The sequence below is a fragment of the Gallus gallus genome, chromosome 9 (genome assembly GCF_016699485.2).
Source record: "Gallus gallus isolate bGalGal1 chromosome 9, bGalGal1.mat.broiler.GRCg7b, whole genome shotgun sequence".
In the NCBI taxonomy this organism is placed as follows: domain Eukaryota; kingdom Metazoa; phylum Chordata; class Aves; order Galliformes; family Phasianidae; genus Gallus; species Gallus gallus.
In genome coordinates this window covers 19534841-19557118 of record NC_052540.1, presented here as the reverse complement: position 1 = coordinate 19557118, position 22278 = coordinate 19534841, and the positions used below count along the sequence as shown (strand labels likewise).

Below are 22278 nucleotides of genomic sequence, written 5' to 3'. Positions count from 1 at the left end.
TATGCATCCAGATCACCCCCAGCAGACACCCATCCTTCCTGTTCTAAAAAAAATTCATGATAAAAACAGTTATGCATTTTATCACATACTCAAATTCTACTTCTCTAGAACATCCCGAGAGCTTAATGTCATGTTACATCTTTTGCTTTCATTTTCTCTACCTGACAGCCAGTCAAACGAAGATGGAGGAAAAAAGCCCAACTCCCTCCTGAATAGAATTTCACTACTAATGTCCCTACAGCTACCAAAGAAAACATATACGTTTTCACTGCTTTAAATGAGAATGTCTGAGGCTGAGTATGAAAAGAGCAGCTGACATAAGAGAAAGGTAGTTTCAAGGCACACCGATGCAGAAGCATTAAGAGGCAACTTAAATCTACTCCTCACAGAACTAATCTCCATTTCTAAAACATCTGGGATTAAATATCAATTTTCCATCTATGATAATGGAAGGATTTACATTCAGATCTTGATTATTACTTGTTCCTCTCTTGATCTACACATAAAAAAGGACAGTAACTCAAAGAGAAAGAGAAACCGACATTCATTTGCCTTTGCCAATGACATAAAAGCACATGGCAGCATTGTTTTCAAGAAAGGAGAAGCTTTAGAAAACACTACATTTACGTTTATTACTTTTCTGCTCTACAAACAATGAAATTTACACCATTACTAAAAACGTTTAAGAACATTACTGATAAATGCATTTCAATCACATGAAGTTAAGTGCAGTGTTTTTCCCCCCACACTGCACAGAACCTAAGAAAGCCCACAGACCAGTGCTCTGTCTCTGACATTACCCAACAGCAAAATACATATGGCAAAGATATAGTGATATGTGGCCCACAAACCACTGTGTAAGTTCCCAGACCTAACCAACCCATCACAAATATCCATCAGCATTCCTATAAGCCCAACCACACTCACTACATCCTCTGATAGAGCTCCACAATGTACCTCTAAGTTTATCTTCCTGAAATATATTACACACTACCACAGTCATTTGTATCCCACATAGTCTGCTTCTTTGTTTTTCAACATAGGACACTATTTGAGTGCTACTCCATTAATCAGATAACAATACATAATAGACAGGATACCTTTTAGCACAGGATGTAGAACAGAACCGTTTTGATCGTAGAAACTTGTTAGGATATCCCATTTTTCCACAAAATTCACATTTCAGGAGTTCATTTTCAATTTCATCCAGGCCCTCTAAAGGAAGGAGTGATGCACAAAGAGACCAGATTTAATGACAAAATTGAGTTCAAATTTTTCATTTCTTATGCAGAAATGTACAAGGTCTAAAAATACATCTGATAATTAAGAACTTTGATTAACAGAAAATGATGCCAAACTAAGAAAATCATGGATTTTACTCTCCACATACCACAAGTAAATTGAACCATAGATTAAATTATTCAGTGAAGTCAGTCAGCACCATTTGTTAAATTTCAAACTACCCGTGAACAAGCATGCCCTCAAACACATCCATCAATTAAAAAAAAAAATCCACCACATTACAGTCCTTGCAAACTGTTTTAAAGGCGTTCATTAAGAGAACCATGCACTCCAAATTCAAGTTCTCCTGTAATGAAATGCTGCATTAAACCTGTAAATACTTTATTTGAATAAGCAACAACCAAAAGGAGCACTTATAAAAGCAGATAATGCATTCAGTCTTATCCATTACAAAGATAACGTCCATATAAGAAAGAAAAGGATTATAGCATTTACACCAGTTTAAAATCTACTGTGATGCGGTATTTTTTTATTATATAGGTGAGATGAGCAACTGCTTCTCCTGCTCCCTGGGAAGCACTCAAACTGCTGAGAGAAGCACTAGTAAAAGGACACCTAGGAAAGCCCTGAAGTGAGGCGTATGCTGCCTTGCACTGACATGCTGAACGCCTACACCCTCCTCCAGTGAGAGAGCACAGCTAGTACATACTTGAGAAGAATGCCACCATCTCTGCAAACCGATCTGACTTTCGGTATGAGAAAAAAAAAAATCAAACACCACAAACTTGTATCCACGTAATACATCAATGAAATACATCATTAGGAGCTAAACTGGCACAACCTGAAATGTAAAGGAACGGTGTGCCACACGGATGCAATTGTGCACAAAATACATTTGTTTGCAAATTCACTGAGCAAAACAAACAGATTTCTTCCCCATTTCTCATTTGCCTGTACCAGTCTCACATACTTTGCCTTTTGCTATACATTTTCTACATTTTTATTTTTGATTTTACATAATTAATTGCAAAAAACGCAAACTATTTTTTGTTCAGAACTCACTGATCAGCGCTGGGTTCAGCTAATGCAAATGCACCTATCAAGGTTTAAACAAAAGATTTAAACTATGAATTTGTAGCATTGCTATGGTAATAGCAGCTCGCTAACTAGTGAGCTGCCAAGGTGACAAATCAAAAAGCACTGTAATGCAACAAAGTTTGAGAGGTTGAAACAATTATTTGAATAACACATCTGATGTACCTGGATTCAAAAGGCATAACTGAAGTAAAAAAAAAAAACCTCCACCAGCAGTGTCAGACTGAGCATTATCACATTGCCAGTCTCCACCTCATGCCCCAAGCTGAAATCGGAAACATGTCAAATCTGACCAACTTTGCAGCTAAAGTTAAATAAAGACCAGATTTGTCCTTCAAATTAACTGCTTTCTCCAAAAAAAAACAAAAAACAAAAAAACCCACAAACTACATGATGTGGGAAGAAGGCAACAACAGTTTAAAGCAATAACTGATACTAAAAGCCTTTCCTATATTAGGTGTTCCTACCATATACACGTAATCTAAATCTTGGTTTAGTATCAGAAAATCTCCTCTGCTTGCCTTCTGCACATGTAGTTACCTCCCAGTACTGGATATCTCCAAGCTCATCTAATGAATAACTCTAAATTGGGTACATAAATCTAACATCAGCTTCCAGGAATGAAAACAGAAACATGAGTGCTTGAATAATTCCATAAAACAACAGACAAGCTGTCTGGCATCTGAGAGACAATACAGTGTTAATTCTGAAAGGCTCTTCAGAACTACTAAAAACAAAACTGAATTAATATCTACTGTACTAAAGGCAAAATAGCTATTGCAACAGAGGTAAAAGTAATCTAAAAGATACAGAATAACCACCAAAATTTCCCTTGCTTCATATAGCATGAAGCAAAATTAACAAAAATTCAGAAAGCTGTGCTCTTAATCCAGAAATCAAGTACTTACTAAGAATTTACTAAGCTACATGAGATAAGAGATTGGCAAGTCTCATTTTGCCTAGAATCGTATAAATTCACTGTACAGTAAAACAACCAAAAGTGTCAGATGAGGTCATGCAAATTATCTGATGACCTCCCCCCCTCCCCAAGCCTCTTGTGCTTGATGGTTTCACATCACTGGACTTGATTCCCAAAGAACTAATTAAATGGAAGCCCTCGTTGGCCACCATTCAGGTACAGAGAAAAAAATAACAAATTTTGAATTAAATGAAACAAAAGTTTTAGTCACACTGCATCCCTCCACTATTAGTATGCCAGATGCATACTTTCTGAGACTTCACCTGCCATGCCTATGTGAAAAATGAGGTATGAGCCTCAAATTATGTTTTATATTAAGAAATGAACACTGCATTAATTGTTGCTTCATTTTTTTCTACGTAGACATTTTAATTACAACACAATCAAAAGTTACAAAGCAGAGCACTTCAAATATCTTTTACCTAAGTTATGCTGTTACTGCAAAATATAGAGGGCTGCAGACTGCACTAGTAAATGCAATCGCACAGTCAGACAATCTAGGAAATTATGATTTATTTTCAGGCACTGTCTCCACTGTTTCTTACTTCTTGCACAGATATGAACACACGGGAAGACTGCAACCCATCACTTTTTCAGTGATGAACTTTCAAGCTGAACCAGCTCTTATTGAAATCAGTGCTACAAACACTTCATTTCAAGCAAAAACACATTTTACCAGAGCTGTGAAACAAAACATCCTCAAGCAAAAGTCCAGCAGTGCTTATTTAACATCAGTATCAGTGAATATTCTTCTCACACTTAGAATCCATTGTAAAGCAAAGTTTTTAACTCATTTCCAATCCTTGCCCAGAAAAGCATAAGAGATATAAATCATTTAAAAATAATTTACCAGAATCCAATAATCTGAAAGACTGAGTGTTGAGCTAATCCGTTTGTTGAGACATATAACAAACGTAATCAATTTCTTCACTGTGCTTCGGTACCATTTACCAAGGCAAAAACCACACTACCTAACAAAATGTCATTGGTATGCCTATCTTGAAAGCTCCCACAAGAAAAACTGTCTTAATTAGGTGAGAATGAATAATGCATGCTGCAGGTGGTAGCTGAAGCATAGCTATGGGAACACCTGCTACTGCTTAGCATGCAGTCCTGACTTTTTCAGCCACAGCTCCAGTGCAGACCTGTGGCCGCATTTTCTGCATGACAGCAGGAGTAGCAGGCTCTGTATCAGTCCCTCCTTACTCTGCTCACTATGGTTTTGATATAAAAGAAGAAAAATAACTATTTTAAGACAATGAAACTAAGAGCTGTATTAATAAGTTGCAACAAATTTTTAGCAGATCACCAAATCAGCCCCTGTGCAAACTCTCAAGATGTGAAAGAGAAGATACAGAGCTGGCAGAAAAATTCTGGACTTCCTAGTCTTGGAAGAATTTAAACAGTGAAGTAAAGAATAACTTGGCTTTTCTGGGACAGTCCACAGTTTTATTTCCATTTCCTAACATTTATGAGGCTGCCTACGCTTGGGCTTGAACACTAATAGTGATACAACACACTTAAAATACTTAATTGCTGAGTTCTAAAGAAATCCACAATGATGAGCACTTCAGATAATGCATGGGGAATGTGCTAGAGAGCACTGTATTCTAGGCAGGACAAGGACATAGCTTCCTGACATTCATGTGTATCCACAGCAACTGTTGTTATGGTGTGTAGCTAGCTATAAACATTTTAAAACAGTTTGTATTAGAGGTAGCATAAAGACTAGAGGAAGATTCCAGATGTAAAGACAAGATGGGTTTCTGTAATAGATACAGACCAGAAGGAAAAAATGGATATTTAAACAAAAACTACAAACCTTCTGCAATCATATCCTCTATCTCTGTGTCCGATGAGTTGTCTGCATGTTTTGTATTCTGCAAGTCTGATTCAACACACATAACACTCATGATTTGACCCTCCACTAGCAATCTTTTTTCTGCAGGCTGTTCTACCAGCAAAGATGAACGACTTACCTATTGCAATAAAAGCAAAGCAACAATGGTTAACTGAAGAATGAATAATTGGAAATAGTATCTGTGAGTTAGCAGTTGTAATTGAGATCAGCAGTATCATTTCTAATCTTTTATCAGTAAGTCATCAATATACAGCGTCAAAGTTCTACACACCTTTTCTCAAACAAATACAAAGTCATTTGTCTGCAGGTTTGCAATTACATTCAACAAAGGAAGCAATATTAAATCTAGAGAAAAGAAGGAAAAAAAGATAGATTATGTTTGTTAATGAGGCAGAAGGTAACATCCTTTAAAAGTGGAGGCACAGTTGTTTAAACTTGGCCATTAGGGGATTTAAAGTTTTCAACACTAATTCTTACCAGACACATTACTAATTGGTAAAGGGGTACTTAAAGAATCATCTCAGAGGCTTAATTTATCACTTACATTGAGGTGTGTAGGAGACAGGCAAGTGTAATACAAAGTTATTGTAAATGTTAGCCTAAAATCACCCTCTGTAGTTATCCCTGGATAGCCTGTCTGTTTCACTTAGTACCTTGCCATCTAGTGATACCAGCAAGCCAAGCAGTAGCACAATTTCTGATTAAATGTGTAAGACAAGTCTACTGAAGTGCTGTGAGAAACAAGTTACCAAGCAGGGAAAAGGTCCATGCCAACATCTGGAAAAAATATTCAAAGTTTTATGACCTAACCATCTAGAAAACCACCTTTAAAAACAGCGTATTTTAAGAATTAGTAGTAAAAAAATTCAAAGCAACTTTTACACTTACAGGAAATGGTTCCAACCCCTCTTGAATCACAAAGCCTTCAATAACATGAGTCAGGATCTGTGGTTTAACAATAGCCTGTGGAGGTTTATTTTCTAGACTAGGAATGCTATTGGGCATTGATGTACTGCTACTCCTTGTTGTTGCAGCTGGAAGCAAAAGAGGTGGTGGTGGGATAGAGGCATGCGAAGGATCAGATGGAGATTTAATTACTGAGGCACTGACTGATGATGTCACTGAAGGTAGTCCCGCGTGGTCTGAAAAACAAAGTAGGTGGTATTCTTGTGACTTAGGTCTACACATACACTCAGAATTATAGAAAGAAGATAAACACACCCAGCTCTGTACCCAGAGTCCTGTAACACAGACTTATCTCTAAAGTTTATAGAGTTACCCTCAAAACCTGATTTTCCTTGATTGACTAGTCCACAACCAAACAGTTCTCAGGAACACATCATTTTACTTTCCTAAGTTCTATGCAGAACAGCTACCTTAGTTTTATGTTTGTTCTCACCCGACAAAGGCTCTTCTGAATTAAGTGCATCTCCATTCCCCAAGGTTATTGCTGGTGGAGACAAGGTCGGTGGCGTAGGTGTTCTAACCATATTGACACAATCAGACTCTTCAGGCATCTCTTCTTCACATACATTCTCCACTTGGTAAATCTACATTCAAACAAACTATCACTTATTTCCAGTCCACCTTAATACTTAAAAAGAGTCGCATAAAAATAGTTGTTTTGTTTTTTAATTACTAGTTCAAGTATTAAAACATGCTCATTTAATAAATACCAGTTTTCAGCTGCATATGAGATAACAAACTCTGTGGGCATCATGATGACAACGGAGAGAAAAATTTTGTTAGAAAGAACAGAATTTTAAGAGAGGCATAGGTTCTCCTATCAAATAGATCAGAGAATTCGACTTCTTCAACAGCAGATCTTTACAGTTCCCTGTATTTTAATTTGCACACACCCCTGTAGCTATTTAAAGACTTATGCAAAGTGAAAGCTTTGTAATTTAATGATAAGCCTGCAAATTGTTCTCCATCTTACACTGAAGCGTAATCAAACAGAAGATGGTTTCTGAGCACTTACCACTGGAGTTTCAATTGGTACTGATGGCTGAACTTGAAGATTTACTGCAACAGTCTGTGGTGGTGGAAGAGTTTGAAATGGCAGCTGGACCAAAGCTTCTGCAGCAGGAAGTTCCTCCTCAGAAACCAAAGTGTTTTGAACCAAAACTTGGCCCTGAGATAGAATTTCAGGCTGCACTTGTAAAGACTGTACAGATTGCAATGGCAGTTGTTGTATCTGGGTTGAAGATGTTGACAGCTGTGGAGGAGCTGCAAGAGGGATAGGTGTGGACTGCAAGGCTGAATATTGCTGATGTGGTGTGGAGGTCACTATCTGCTGGCCCGGGGAAACCAAACTGGGCTGATCTACTGATCCTATGTGTACAGCAGGGGAAGGTGGAAGTGGGAGGTGCGACGGAAGATTAAGTGGCTGTGCAATGGGTCGCACTGGACTGGTAGTAGTTTGCTGAGGGGCAGACTGCTCTGCCTGAAGAGCTGCTGGCACAAGGGAGTTTGCCTGTGACTGGATAAGTGCTTGAGGATGAATAATTATTGTGGGTGACTGACTAGGGGAGTGAGTAGGTGGAGGGGATACCACTACTGACTGCTGAGCTGACTGAGATGGAGTGGGAGATAGTGTTAGAGGAGGAGGATGGATGTGAATAGGTGAGCAATGAGACTGCACACTGCTAGGAGCCGGAGGAAGACTATGACTTGGGAGTGGTAGACAGTGTTGTGATGGAGGGGGCTCCTGACCAGAAGGAGCCTGAAGTGTGATTGGCTGGACTTGCTGCTGCTGTTGCAGTATCAGTTGATGATGGGAAATTTTGGAAGGTGGTGAATGAAGTGGGATCTGCTGATGTTTTACTAGAGAATGGGGTTGTAATGGAGAATACGAAGCTGTGAAGGGGGAAAAAAAAGTGGCAGTTAGCATTCATGTCCTTGGGTGCAGAGAACATTATTAAAAAAAATGAAAGAAATGAAGTTTTTACTTCCAAGTATTCTCAGCACAAGTTTTTCAGACCTCCATATCCCAGTTTAGAAATACTTATTTGACAGCATATAGTACACGAGAACTTACAGGAATATAACAGTTTTGAAAGCAAACTGCAGCAATTAGAGCCACATTTTTTACATATATATGCATAAATACAACATACTTTTATATAAAGTATCTATACTTTTTTGGTGCTAGTTCTAAGATTATTGCTGATCCAGATTTTATGTAAGAATTTAATGCAATTTTAAATGGATTTAACCTTTGTTTTGTAAGAGACTGAAATGGAAGAGATACATCACAATCAAAAGGATTTGTTCGTAACAGCCAAGTTAAATTTTAGGTAATGATATTAAGGCACTCTGTACAAAATGGAGAGAGCTCAGCATGAATCAAAACCAAAGTATGTCCCTGAACTTGAAATCACAAACTGAAATGTATGAATCTAAAACCAGTGCAACTTCCAGAGATACAGCATCACGTTTAAGAGAACCACTGACTCACTAGTAATTCCTTAGTGCCCGAGTGCATGCAGACATGCACTTTTTTCTCCACATGCCTCCTCCTGCTTTCTCTTTTCCACTTGAGAAATAATTTGTCTTTTATTATTTATTGTGCTACTAAAAATGGACTTCATTCCATCCAGAAACAAGTTCAGTGAGTATTAGGGCTCAGTAACTGAAGTATGTCTTACTTCTCTAAAAGCTGCTACTAAGACAAGCTAAATCCCCAGAATTTAAACCAACTCTCTAGGCAAACCTTACTCTTTCAAAGTAAGAATGCTAAAAAGCAAACACGTGGCATGCAATGCAAATGCACAACTAACCAACTGCATGCTTTTCTTGATTTATTTGATTTAGTTTCTGGGGAACTATTACCTATGGATTTTTAAAATGATTTGAAATTTGAAAATTAAAAAAAAAAAATCAACAAAACAAAAACACTGATGACACAAAAGATGACCAACAAAACACACTTTGGGGAAAACAACAGGCTCGATGTGGTTTCAATCCACATATGTCTTCACTGCTTCATCTTAAGCGCACATACACAGTGACCAGTAATGAGAACTATGTTTGTACTGAGATTCAGCTGTATACTGCAATTGCTTTGTTGCATTTGCACTGTGATTTCAGAACACTGCAGTTACACTCTTCTATATCAAAGTCTCATGTAATGTCAAATACCAACAAATAAGTAAATTTAGTATTAGACATTAAACTCTTTACAAAAATCTAAAAGAGCCTGGACAGAAAGCATTAGACTCTGACAGAACCATAACATACAAACTACTTCAGTTCTATAGCTTTGTTCGCATCCTACCTGGTGTTATTAACTGATGTATGCTTGATGTCCGTGTGACTGGTGTACTCCGACACTCTGGCGTTGGGCTATCACCTTTTCTATTGCTTTCTGAGGATTCTGGTTGGTTGCCTTTGGTGCTGGTTACAGGTTTATTAGCACACAAAGACAACGACTGAGTTTGACTGCTGCTTTTTGGTGGACCGTTCTGTGAACTTGACAATACACCCAACTTCTGACTGCGCAACGTCAAGTTCTGAACCTGAGAAATTAGTAAATCATGAAGACAAACACAGGTAAACATCTATGATTAAAAATAGCAAACAAGAGAACATTCAACTGGTGTAATTTACTCGGATTTCCAAAAGGATTCTAAAGAAAATCCACTGCTAAAAACTTTAAAAGACACTGCTAAGAAAGAAGGGAAGATCTTTCATGAAAGCGAAAATTAGTTGGACAAATGTTTGCTTTTCACAGCAGGAGACAGTGACTAACATTCTGTAAGGAGCCGTGCCATATGTTTTTCCAGATCGTGTATAATTTGAGTAGTGAAATGACAATACTAGCTTAGCTGAAAGAATAAAGTTATTCAAGGTAATAAGGATGAGAGATGATTAAGATGAGCTGAAATTTTATACCCAGAATCCCAATTTTACATATAATGCAATCACCTCTAAATGCATGAAGACAGTAAAGAGAGCACACTGTAAATGTACAGAAACAGTATAATTACTAATTTTTGTAGTTAAGTGAAACTTAAGCATAAAGTTTCCTTACTTCCCAGTTTTGGCACACTCGGTTTGGACACACCCTTAAGAAATTTAAACAAGCTCACCTGAGTAGCTGCAGACTGGCAGGAAGATGAAGATGATGATGAGACAACGGGAATGTCAGACTGGACAGCAGCCACAGTGGTAGCAGGGGTAAAAATTAGCTGTTAAGCAAGAAAAAAATACCAGGTAACAGAATAAAACTTTGAAGATATCTTAAAGAAAAGCAGTGCTGTAATTTTAAAGAGAAATACATGTGTTACACATCATGACATACAGCTCATAAGAGGTTTTTTTTTTCTACTTTTAGATGAACTTTATTTACTGCACTACGTTAAGTAAATATAACTTAAAGTGAATAACGTAAAATATTTGTTCTAAAGATTCAGAAAAGTATTACATAAATACACATTTTCAGCCTTTACATAAGAATTTTTAAAAAGATTTTCCTTCCAATACTACAAGTAAGTGAAAAAAAGGCAAAAAAAGTCAGGAATAGCCCAATTTCTACAATATTAAAGAAAGCAAGCTTGAAATATCTTCCAATCTGTCAAAATGTTATTTAACAGAGTTATCAACTTCAACTATGCTAATTAAGTTACAATGCAAGAATCAACCAACCTCAAGTTACTAATTTCAGCATATCAATACTCCTAATAGTCATTGATTTCTTTAGCAACAATATATCAGAGACAAGACTTATGGAAGGCCTCATGTAGAACTTTGGTAATTCCTATGAAATTTCACACACTCTAGGTAGGCATCAGTTGGTACAAGACTCCCTGTAGACAGTATTCAATAAAAAAATAAATAGAATCACTACACAGATTTCTTGATGTTGCCCTTTAAGAAATAGAAATGCTACACTGATAAGAAATGGGAAGAATCTAATGATTTTCATATGAATCTAAGGAGAATCAAAGTTATGCATCCAACTCAAATTCTAGAGAGAATCTTAGTTAAATGCAAGAAAACGAACTCTTGATGTTACCAGTGTATTGGAAAAAGCCCTGTCCTGAAAATGGACAGACTCCAGTACATCCCTCTTACATAACCACAAAAGACACATTCTGTTGCTATTTTTCCTATGCTTGATTCATTTAACAATCGTAGTAAGACCAGCCTACATGAGCAGACTTCAAATGGAGAACTAATCTACAGCAAACCTTTTGTTCCTCTGACTTCTGAAGTGTTCCAGAGTTTGATATTCACACATTAGTAATTAAAACCTCAATGCTACCTGAAACTAAAGAAAAATACCACAGCAATTCCTAGAAACAAAGTAGGAATGGAAACAGTATCACTTTGGGAGAAAAACCAAGCCATCCATCAAGCCTAAGGTCTGTAACCAAAACCTACCATTTGTGCTCGGAGATACATCTGAGCCTGGCTTGCACTCAGGGTTGGAGAGGTACTCCCTAGCAACATAGTCTGCTGGGTAATACTGCTGCTGGTGGTGTTGGAGGTCTGTGAACGGCTTATTATCTGTGCAGGTGTAGGAGAGGTGGAGAGGTTAATCTAAGGAAACAAAAATATTGCTTCTGTCATGGAAATTCAATCATCCTAGGATTTAAAGCCAGAAAGCCTTTGACAAAAATGGCGGGGTCAGTTGAAACCTCTGAACTGTAAAGATACCAAAAACGTATTGAGCCAAACATCAAAAAACTGGTTTCTGGCAAAACTGTACATTTTCATTCTTAAACTAAAAGGAATGTTTAGCAGTACATAATAATAAGCATTAACAAATATAAACAATGATGTTACAAAATCTGAAAAAATACACCTCATAGAAATACATGTTTATACAACACATAGCATAAGCTTGTCATTTTTTAAGAAAAACATTTGGATTTTATTCTTTAAATATCTTCTGCTATCTGACTGGACTGACAACTTCTGAGATGCTTGTTATTAAACTTGACCAGGATGCCTACTTGTGCTGCCAAACACAGACTCTGATTTCTCATATAGACGCTTAAAAATGACTGGAAAATACAGCTCTCTATAATTTCATATTAAACGCTCATAGAAAATTTCTTTTGGCATCAAGCAAAAGCTGGTTTGTTTGATTGTTTTTCTAACACATCTAACAGAGTTAAGTGCCCAGCTCTTTTAGATCACTTTAAGGTTCCAAGCCCAATTATTCTCTTAGTTTAACATCAGACATCTTTAAAAACTTTCTCTCAAATTTAATGACTGAACAATTTTACTTCTAACAATTGTAAGCCAAAGCAATGCTATGAGAGCTTAAAAGAGCCATACAGTTACATCACTGAAGCTATGCACTGAAGCCATGAACAGCTTGAGGGCATGATTAATAAGCAGGATGTCTGTAGGACTAACAAAGTCCCACTCGAGACAATTGTAGAACTGTACATAGGAGACTGTGCAAATTACACATCTGAAGATGTTATTTAAAGAAATGCAGCGTGAACTGAACACAGAGCTGCTAACAACAAACCTGAGCACATGGTTAGAATATGGACAAAGTAAGTTAAAGTGCATAAAAGATGCATGATAAACGATGATAATAAAAGAATGAAAGCTACAAACACTTAAATCAATTTCATATTAATAAGTGAGAAATTACTCGGATTCATTAGATTCAGTGCTCTGTAATCAGCAGTATACACAGTTATGATTTCAATCTACAGCTGTGCCCTGACCAAAGAAACTAACGTGAAAAAATCCAGCAAGAAATGAGAGCTCAAGGAGCGATTCCTGCAGCAGTCTGAAGAGTCACTAGTGCCCGTTGAGTGCGCAGCTGCCCCTCAGGGGCACCAAGAGTGGGCTGGGACCAGGGAAGCCTCCAACACCAGCCAGCAACAACTGCTCGCACCAGGCTGAGTGACAGACACTGGAAGTGCAGCCAACACTTAGTGCAGTCATCATTCTGCTATTTAGTGATCCTGTAGTACTCTGTTTAACCACACCAATTTAAATACTTAAGTATTTTCTGCGTTGCCTAATAGTTATAGAATAACCAACAGGGGTTGAGAATGGATGGAGGGCTTTGTTCAATTACGTACCGAGGTCTGCGACATGCTTGACTGCTGAGTGACACTCCCAGTGGGGGAAGTACATTGCCTCCCACCTGACAGGCTTGCCTAGATAGCAAGAATAGGCGTCAAATACTGAAATCAAAAAGTGTTTAAGTGATGTTCATAATATTGCATAAACGGTCAGAAAACCTCCTCTCTACCATTAACTTTCACCGAGTTCGCAGCAGGAATACTGCTCAGAGGAACTGGTTTTCAAAGTGAACTCCACGCTGTGAGCTGCTATCTGCAAGGTGTCAAATGCCTTAAACTCCTTCCAGCTTTCAGGCAGACTCTCACAGATCAAGACCTGAACAAAAACTACCAGAGGTAAAGTTTATCAAACGGCTAACAATAGAGCTAACAGATCAGCTCATCACCTATGGTGTTCAGAACTTATAATATGACATCATCAAAAACTGTTGTAACTAAAACTCATGTTGTAATTTTTATTACATATTTTATTTTTATTATTAGAAGCCTCTAAAATTGAAATGTTTTATAAATGCTTCAAGTAATATCCTCATATCTAGAATTATAATTAATGTACACACAAGCATCTACAGCAGTACACTATTCCTGACCTTCAGTTGAATACAGAGAGTGATTTAGATACAGATATTTTAATAGATTGCATACCAAAAATTCTTAGCCTTCCCCAATCTAAATCTCTTCACTGTACCTTCGTAATAGCATATGTATAAATCTATCACAAAAAAATAAATCAATATATCATCTTGAATCACTGGAAAAGGCATGTAAGTACAAGCCAAGAACACAGAAGAGTCCATCCTAGTTCTGACAATACACAGCTGTATCCCTGAAGTTTTTTACCTGCATTAGTGCTTCCTCATACAAAATAATTAACTGCCACCTATCTCTGCAAGACAGTATTGTCAGTCCACAGTCAGCTGAGGTCAAAGGAAGTCTTTCCACTGCTTGAGTTTTTACAACAGGTCTAATCCAATGTTCTGTGGCTATTAAAAGCTTTGCTTGAGAAATGAAATGTACCATTGTCATTTACTACCTATATTTCCACACATGGAGTTAAAGTTGAATTTTGCCTTTACTTACAACACAGCCAGACGTATGGCAAGACACATCAACATACCAGATGTTCACTACTTGAATCTGAGTTTACTAAAGCACACGGCTATTCACTGCTTTCCCCATTAGCTTTCAGAAAAAAAATAATGGGATGAAGATTGAAGTAGTCTATTTTCAGTATATATATATATCTTTTCCTGTTTGATGATTTGCATGATGCATTATAATGTATGCAATAAAGCATGGAATGGACGCCTACTGGAGCACCTACAGGGCTGACTAAGTCCTCCAAATAGTTTGGAGGAAGATACAATTCAAAAGAACAAAGTCATTAAAATATAATACTGAATTATTGTGAGACATTAAAAGCTCAGGCACTTAACCTGTTATTATGTTCGATAATGCTCTAGAATTGTAGTCCTACTCCAGAAAGTAGTAAACCACTATTTTTCAGCAATCTTCACTCTCACCTGTGGTACAGTTGCCAGACTCTGAAATTGGGTACTGCTTAAGTGCTGCTGCTGCAAAGCAGCAGTCTGCAGCATTAGATGCTGCTGCTGGGCTGCATACATCTGCTGGAGGTACTGAGCAGCTGAGCTAGGAGGACGATGCAAGGCCTGCTGAATAACCTGTGGTGAATCAGTAGGTAATTATTACAATTATAAAGTACACACTGTGCTGACATGATGCTGAAGTTTACCTGTATGATGAAATAAAGCCAAATAATGCCTTTTCACATTAATTAGATAATACAGAATTTGCTCCATCACCACTTTTCTCAACAAATTTACCAAACACAGCCACTATAAATACATCCAGGTTTACAAATAAAGCCTGGGCAATCCATTGTTGCAGTGTCACAAATGATACTGTACATTTCTTACACTCTCAGATCATATCCTACACAATGTTCCATCTTTTGGAAGATGAGTATAGTGTGTGAGATTCATTATCAAACCCAGCAGAAGAGGCTGTACAAAATTCCAGGTGATCTTATTTAAAGAACAATAAAATAGGGGTTGATTCAGTGAGCAGAGTTACACACACAAGGATACCTCTGGATCCCTGTAGTCAACATAAGTCAAGTGAATACCTTTATACTGTACTGTTACTTTGTAAAATTTTATGTTAATAATCTGTACGTTTATGGAATACTGATAAAACTGAACTTTCACTTAAGATTTTTCTCTCATTAGTTGGAAGGCAGGCCTGTACCTTGTCCTATCCTTAAGTGGTCTGATATCATTTAGTAAACAATAATGAAACAGCATGAAAGCTTTAAGCCAGACATTGAGAAAGAAGACGGCAACTAAGAATGGAAAGTTAACTTTGTGCACTAATTTTGTGTAAAGTATTGTGCAAAATTTTGAGAGCATTGTACAGGACAGGAAACAGCATCTGGTGTCCCAGTACCTGGACAGCATGCCTGTCAGAGCCACTGTAGACAGATATCTGTGGGAGCTGTGTCCGGGACGTGGAGGTGGTAGTAATGGTGGTTGTGGATGCAGAAGATGTTGTTGTGCTTGGCTCATTCTCCATAGCTGAGCAGTGTTCGTCCAGCCTGCTAGAATTGAAATGGAAGCAGTTCACAAACAAAAGCCACTACATACTGATTTTGAAGGAGAAAATCTAAGCCTCGTTGGGATAGAATAGCAGATAATTTGCAAATGGATGAGCTCAGCGTCAGCTTTTACTTCATGGAATCTATAGACAGATGTGGGTAAGAACTTCTAAGTTGCACCACAAGGAGCAATAGGAGACCAATTCAGGAACATACACAGGACTTCCAGCACACTGCACAGGTGTACTGCCATGTCCCTCTTCCCCATAGCATAGTGCAGAAGTCACTGGCTGCCTATTCTGTGCATTTAGCAAAACAATTCCTTGGCTAAAATCTCTGGTGGCATGCTCTATTTGGAAACAGAATGAAACTGTACAGAAAAGAGGCTTTCACTTCCTACAGCAATGCCTCCCAAAATACAGCAACAGTCACAGAAAAAAATACCTAAAAGCATCTCTGACAACTTTTTCTCTAACCTAACCAAACTGCCTTCTGTTGCAGAATACAATCTCTCTCCCAAAATATTTTCATTAGAACCAAAATGAATCTCATATCTCAGTGTATGAGGGTTGTTTATCTTAGCTTTTATTTCAGTTTCAGTATTATGGTTAACAGGAAATAGCTTAGTTACAGTTTATTGCTCTTTAAAGGATGCTTAAAAAGAAGCAGGTGGGGAGAAATATTTCCTTTTTACAACAAAGAAGAGCTCAGATAAATAATCATTTAGAGAGTTGCAATGCACTAGGAAACAAAAAAGCAATATTGCCAAATGCTTAACAGAACGCCCATTGGGTGCTGCACCAACCAGGAGCACACTTGGGAGTTCCACCTCATACTGCTGAAAGCAGAACAGTGTTGCCCCTCCAAAAACATGACTTGCAGACACTTAGAGAAAACATATAAAACAATATCCTCCTCCCCCCAAAAGTTCTCCATATTGACTTGCACTGCACATATTGCCAGTAACATGAAATACCCAAACTTCAATAGATGCGTGGTCCCCAACAGACCTCCCACCCATCGCTGTATGGGTATCTGCTACCTTTCAACAATGAAGATTTATGGCAATGAAGTTTGCTTTCAAAGCACAGATCCTACCACTAGAAGTGAAGGAAAGTATGGCTTTGTTGTTAAACATTCAGACCTGTTGTGTATTCCAGATGCCATTTATCCAACTGCAGGAGAGCACAAGCTAGCAGAGACAAATCAACCGCTTCAATCGTAACAAGAACAACATCACTTTTGAAACCACTTCAAATGAATTTCACACAATGCTAATGAAAAAGTGCCTTGAAAAAAAAAAATGCTGTCTCCTCCAGAAGGCATTAAAGGCACATCAAAATATTTACACCTATAACTCGCCTAGCTTGTTTCAGCAGTTACGCAACTGTTTAAACTAGCCTAACAACATCGGATGTTTAATTTCCTTACGTCTTAGCCACATGTAAAACTTATTCTTGAGATGAGCAATGTATCTCTCTGCAGTAGCTGAATCAGAAGCTCACCCCATGCTAGCTGGTAACCCTCCGCCTGAAAGTGTCTCATTTTAAAACATGCAGTGGCGTGGCCTGGCACCAAGGTGCATCTGCAGTCCTCCTCGGGCTCCAAGTGCCACCCTCGGGTCCCACCTCAGCCTGACAAACAATGAGCTGCAGCTGGCAGCCCCGGCATGGGAACGTCCTGCCCTCTGTAGGCTGAAACAACACTGAGCTGCCTTAATGCTGACACCCAAAGGTTCCCCACGCATAAAGTGAAAGGCAGGATGCTTAAGGAAATTGACAAAAAACATTTTTTTAAAGTAAGAAAACCCAGCCTCCATTAACAATTTAACAGACAGATCTTTTATAGCAGAAAGCAAGAAAATCATTATGGAATTCTCAGACTACCTTTCCAGCAATGAAAAGTACACCAAGGCAATGCTGTATTTGTAACCTCAAACCAGTTCTCAGATACAACTAAATACAGTCTTCTGAAATTGTTCACTAACTCCTCGGAGACATCAAAAAGGCAAAACTCCCAGCTTACAGAGTCTGATGAACGAGCCAGGATTGTTCACAACACTGTCTGTGTGCAGCTGTACCTCAAAGGTCCCCTCTGAGGGGTGAGCTTTAGAACTGCACAACTCTGGCTTTGAACAATCACTGTGCATGCAAAAGCAAGTCCAAGATACAAAGCACAACAGCAAATTGCATTTAAAAGTATTTATTCAAATAGTGACCAGATTAAACAGCACATAACTTCATGTTATACCACGCATAATGGAAACATTCGGAAGTTTTTGTTCTCTCCCTGTTCTGAGATTTCAAGACCAAATGCCCAAGGAGAGGTCAGAGAGCATCTGTTGTTGCACACTGTGAAGCCACCAGCACAGTGCACGCGTATGGCACCACTCCCACCTGAGAAACTTCAGCTTTCTGTAAGCAACATAGTCAAAGCCAACACTGCTGATGCTCTGCAGTTACTATGGGGAAACCAGTAAGTTTTTTCACATGTAAAGTATTTACTCATTTCATTCATTGCCTCTCCCTAGAACTCCCACCCACATGGAACACAGGAAAAAAGTGACAATTCCCTATAAACGCAACCTCTAGCAGCAGTTCTGTGTGAACCTGAGAGACACTGGAATACAATCTCTTCCGTTCCCCACTTCAGCTACACCACAAACCACCCTTAGCCAAACCGTGGAGTTACAAGGGGCTGGTTTTGTTTTCAACGGAACAAAAAAATAAGATTTTTCTTTACTGCGTGGCACCCAGCCCACGCTACCCGGGCAGCGTGTCGCTGAGGCACCGGCCCGACCCCAGAGCACGGACGGAGCCCCGGGGCAGCCCCGCGGGGAGGGAACGGCCCCCCGCACGCCGCGGCCTCGCCCGCCGCAGCCCAGCCCAGCCCAGCCCCGCCGCTCCGCTCTCAGCCCCGCGGCGGCGGGCGGAGAGAGGGGCGGGGGGAGGCCCCCATCCCGGACCTGCCCGCGGCCGAGCGCTGTCAGGGCGCGGGTCCCCGCCTACGCGCCCCGCCCCACCGCAGCCCGGCCTGGGCCTGCCGCTGCCGCTCCCCCTCCTCCGCGCGTCCCGCCGGCACACTCGCCTCGGACAAGCCGCTCACTCCGCTTCCGCCATCTTCTCGCCTCCCTCAGGGGGCGGGGCTGCGCAGGCGCGCTGGGTGCAGCGGGGCACGTGATGGCCCCCGCCGCCATCTTGTCGCCTCGTCCGTCAGAGCGCGCCGTGCTGAGGTTGGGGCGCTGCCGTGGTTCTGCGTGCAGTAACAGTTGAGCGACGCGGTCCGCTGCAAGCAAAGAAAGTAGGAAAGCTGAAGGTGATAGGCTGTTTTGAGGGGGCCGGTGGGTGATTAAGGTGTCCACTCATAGTGCTTTTTCACTGGCTCTGAGTCTCTCCCTGCTATGGGGAAGACAGCTTCTTCCTCTGAACTGACCGTAAGTGATCGGTTATGTCGTTAATTGCTGTCTGCAGGTGGTGGCAGCTGCTCTGTATTGTCAGCACGGGCGAGCAAAGCCTGGCCTCCATAAGGACAAGTAGCCCCTGTGCCACACCAGGCTAACATAAGTCTCCTGACAGATCCAGGACTGTTCTTCTGCGATGAAGGATTGCATTCTGAATTTAGACTTTCACAGAGTTAATGCAGAGTTCCCACATGCGCCTGTATTTCCAAATTGCTTATGTTCCCAACCATAGAGGAAAAAAAGCTCTGTGCTGTGAGAGCAGGGGAGACATCTGCTGCACTGTGCAGGAGTGTTGGATTATTGGATGCCCCATCCCTGCAGGCATTCAAGGCCAGGCTGGATGTGGCTCTGGGCAGCCTGGGCTGCTGGTTGGCAACCCTGCACATAGCAGGGGGTTGGAACTGGATGAGCATTGTGGTCCTTTGCAACCCAGGCCATTCTATGATTCTGTGATTATGACTCTCAGTATCTAACAGAATGGCTCTGTGTGTGTAAGTCGAGTTGTTAAAACGTTGGTAGCAACAGGAACAAGTAGTAAATAGCAGCTCAGCAATACCTTTAGGTGGGATCACTCATAATGCGGTTCAGCCAACTGATAATTGGACGTGAGCGAATAAATGAAAAGGTGCCTAGCAGCTGAGTGAGATAGATGAGTGCTTTACAAAGAAAGGAATCTCAGTAAGCATCTTAGAAATGCAGATACTTTCCAAAGAATTACAGACAGGCTTGAACTGGTGAAGCAGTGACACTGTCCACAGGACCATCCTCCTTCTCTCTGCAGTCTGTATATGTTTAGCAGTCCTTACATATCTCCCCAGTTGGAGTTATGAGGCATCATCATAGTTTGTAACACCTGGTGCATTGCTCCATCATCCCTATAGGGGGCCAACAGACTGCTTCCAATTTAACAGATCTGTAGTGGTGAATGGGAACACGAACAAAAACACAGTCTCTCTTTGACCCCACTGCCTGCCTTAATGGAGCCTGAGTGACTTGCCTTATCTGTCCTTCAGTATGATGAGCTATCAGATGAAGTTTGAGCCATATAAAGGGCCAGGGGATGTCCCTTCGGGGGATGCCCCGTTAGAGGAAGACAGTTCAGGGCCGTCTGAGCTGCTCCTGATAGGAGAGGTCAGAGCGCCACCCTGTGGGGACATCGGGTTTACAGGGGAATTTCCTGACATGGTTATGCGGCAGTGCTGAAGGCACCAGCAATTGAACTCACTCAGATTCCAAGTTTGGATAAATTGTAGGGGTTTACTCCTTTGGGTGCCTAGGGAATTTTGCACCAGCCATTCCCCATATTCCTTAGTGCCTGCTTTAACCTTTTTAGTCAAGTAAACAGGTTCAAAGGGCTAACGTGTTCTTGCCAAACCACAGCATCCACATGTGAGTCTTTCACTCCAGGTGATAAGGAAGCTGTACTCACCAGTTCAGCAGATCCCCTGCCCCATCCTAGGATGTTTGGTGGATTCTTGGAAGCCTTGGTCTGATGCATTTTGGAGCATTGAGGCCAGACCTCCAGTGAAATCACCAGTGCACATTTGGTCTCTGTTCTCCCCTCCGTTGCCAGTACCGAGCTGGACTGGACAAAGTTAGTTTAAGGCCTCATCTGGGTCACCCAAAATGGTGATCTAACAAGGTGCCTGGCTGATCAGCACACTGTGCCAGAACCCACACGAAGGTCTCCTTCATTTCAACTTTGCAGTTGTGTGTTTGGCAGTCCGCACGCCCCCAAGCAGAAGCACAAGTTTTTACACACAGCTGTTTACAAAACTCCTCCCATCTGCAGTTTCTGAGTGATTGCTGTTTCCTCTTTGCTGGGCACAGGTGTTATGATGCTGAAGATTTTAGGTTCTGGAGTGCAGTCCCTGCTGCCTTACTTCCATACATGCAGGAGTGAGTTTTGGTATGCTAGCCCTCATTGAGCTCTAGAGGTCACTTTCAGGCCATTTTCCTTCCTTTTGGTTGACACTAGCACATCAGCACATACTTGGCATACCTGCAGTAGGATGTTTACCCTTTCTTGTCCCTCCATCTGCTTTCCACCATGCCAAGTACATCATTACAGCCCGATGCTGATACTGTCTTCCCTGGCCTTGAGGTAAAGGAGCAGCACGCTGCAGCCTCTTCAAAAAGTTCTACATGTGCTGCCCCAAAACTGGGTTCTGTACCTGGTATCCGTGCATTGAGGCGTTTGTTTTAAGCTCATGCCTGCACAGGTGGGTGCTGAGCGGTGACCCCATAAGGCCAGCATACCTTTGGGTCAGGCTATCCCTAACTGTTCTTTAACCACCCATTAACTATTAACTCCGTGTAGATTTATAACATCTCTCAGCGACTACGCACGCCGACCTTACTGCTGACTGAGCCAGCCTTCAGAAACGTAAATCTCTACTTGTGTGTGAGAAGCCCCCTTCCCGCCCCCTCTTACAAGCACCCCCTGGCCGTGGCGAGGCAGCCGCCAAGAGGGGCGTTCCTCACAGCGCCGCCTCCCGCCTTAATGGCGCCAAGGCGACGGCGTGCAGGCGCAGTGGGCCGTACCAAGTGTCGGGGAGGCAGGGCGGCTGGTGGTGGTGTTTCTGCCCCGCCTAACGTGGAGCGGCTTAGCTCCGTCAGAGATCGGGGGTGCCCCCTTGCTGGTAGTGCTTCCTCCTCCTCCCCTGTAGCGGTGGAGCTTTCCACTCCACAGGTGTGCGCTGAGAGGCCCGCCGGAAGAGCCCACGTAGTGCGGGGGGGGGTTGCGCTGGGTACAACGCTGGGCTGCCCACCCTCCTCCCCAGAGCGATCGAGCTGCTGCCGTCTCCCGGAGCAGCTGCTCTGTCCTATTGCAGGGCTGACCTGTACTCCCACCCCGTACCACCCCTCATAGCTCCACGGTGTCCCCCCGTCTTTTCCCGTTCCCCCCGGCCACGACAAGTGGTACCGCCCGCGCTGGGCCGGCGCCGTGCGGCAGGGCGGGCCCGC

General features: G+C 41.1%; 1 protein-coding gene across 9 annotated transcripts in view; it reads right to left on the bottom strand.

Annotated features, from left to right (window-relative positions):
- Window positions 1-18985, bottom strand: part of PHC3 (polyhomeotic homolog 3) — a 30646-nt gene extending 11661 nt beyond the window's left edge. For 3 of the 9 annotated variants that reach the window (XR_212796.5, XM_426714.8, XM_004943494.5), the window contains exons 1-12: window positions 18939-18985; window positions 15704-15851; window positions 14761-14919; window positions 13235-13312; window positions 11565-11723; window positions 10271-10369; window positions 9457-9697; window positions 7159-8036; window positions 6577-6727; window positions 6066-6319; window positions 5139-5295; window positions 1101-1215 (exon numbers count right to left, since the gene is read on the bottom strand). Coding sequence is in view for 8 of the 9 variants with exons in the window: in XM_426714.8 (XP_426714.4) it covers window positions 1101-1215; window positions 5139-5295; window positions 6066-6319; window positions 6577-6727; window positions 7159-8036; window positions 9457-9697; window positions 10271-10369; window positions 11565-11723; window positions 13235-13312; window positions 14761-14919; window positions 15704-15829 (2417 nt within the window). In the remaining variant the exon portion in view is untranslated. Of the gene's footprint in view, window positions 1-1100; window positions 1216-5138; window positions 5296-6065; window positions 6320-6576; window positions 6728-7158; window positions 8037-9456; window positions 9698-10270; window positions 10370-11564; window positions 11724-13234; window positions 13313-14760; window positions 14920-15703; window positions 15855-18938 lie in introns of all 9 variants that reach the window. The other 6 variants (XM_004943490.5, XM_004943491.5, XM_040706092.2 and 3 more) reach the window with 6 other exon arrangements.
- Between the last annotated feature and the right edge of the window lie 3293 nt (window positions 18986-22278).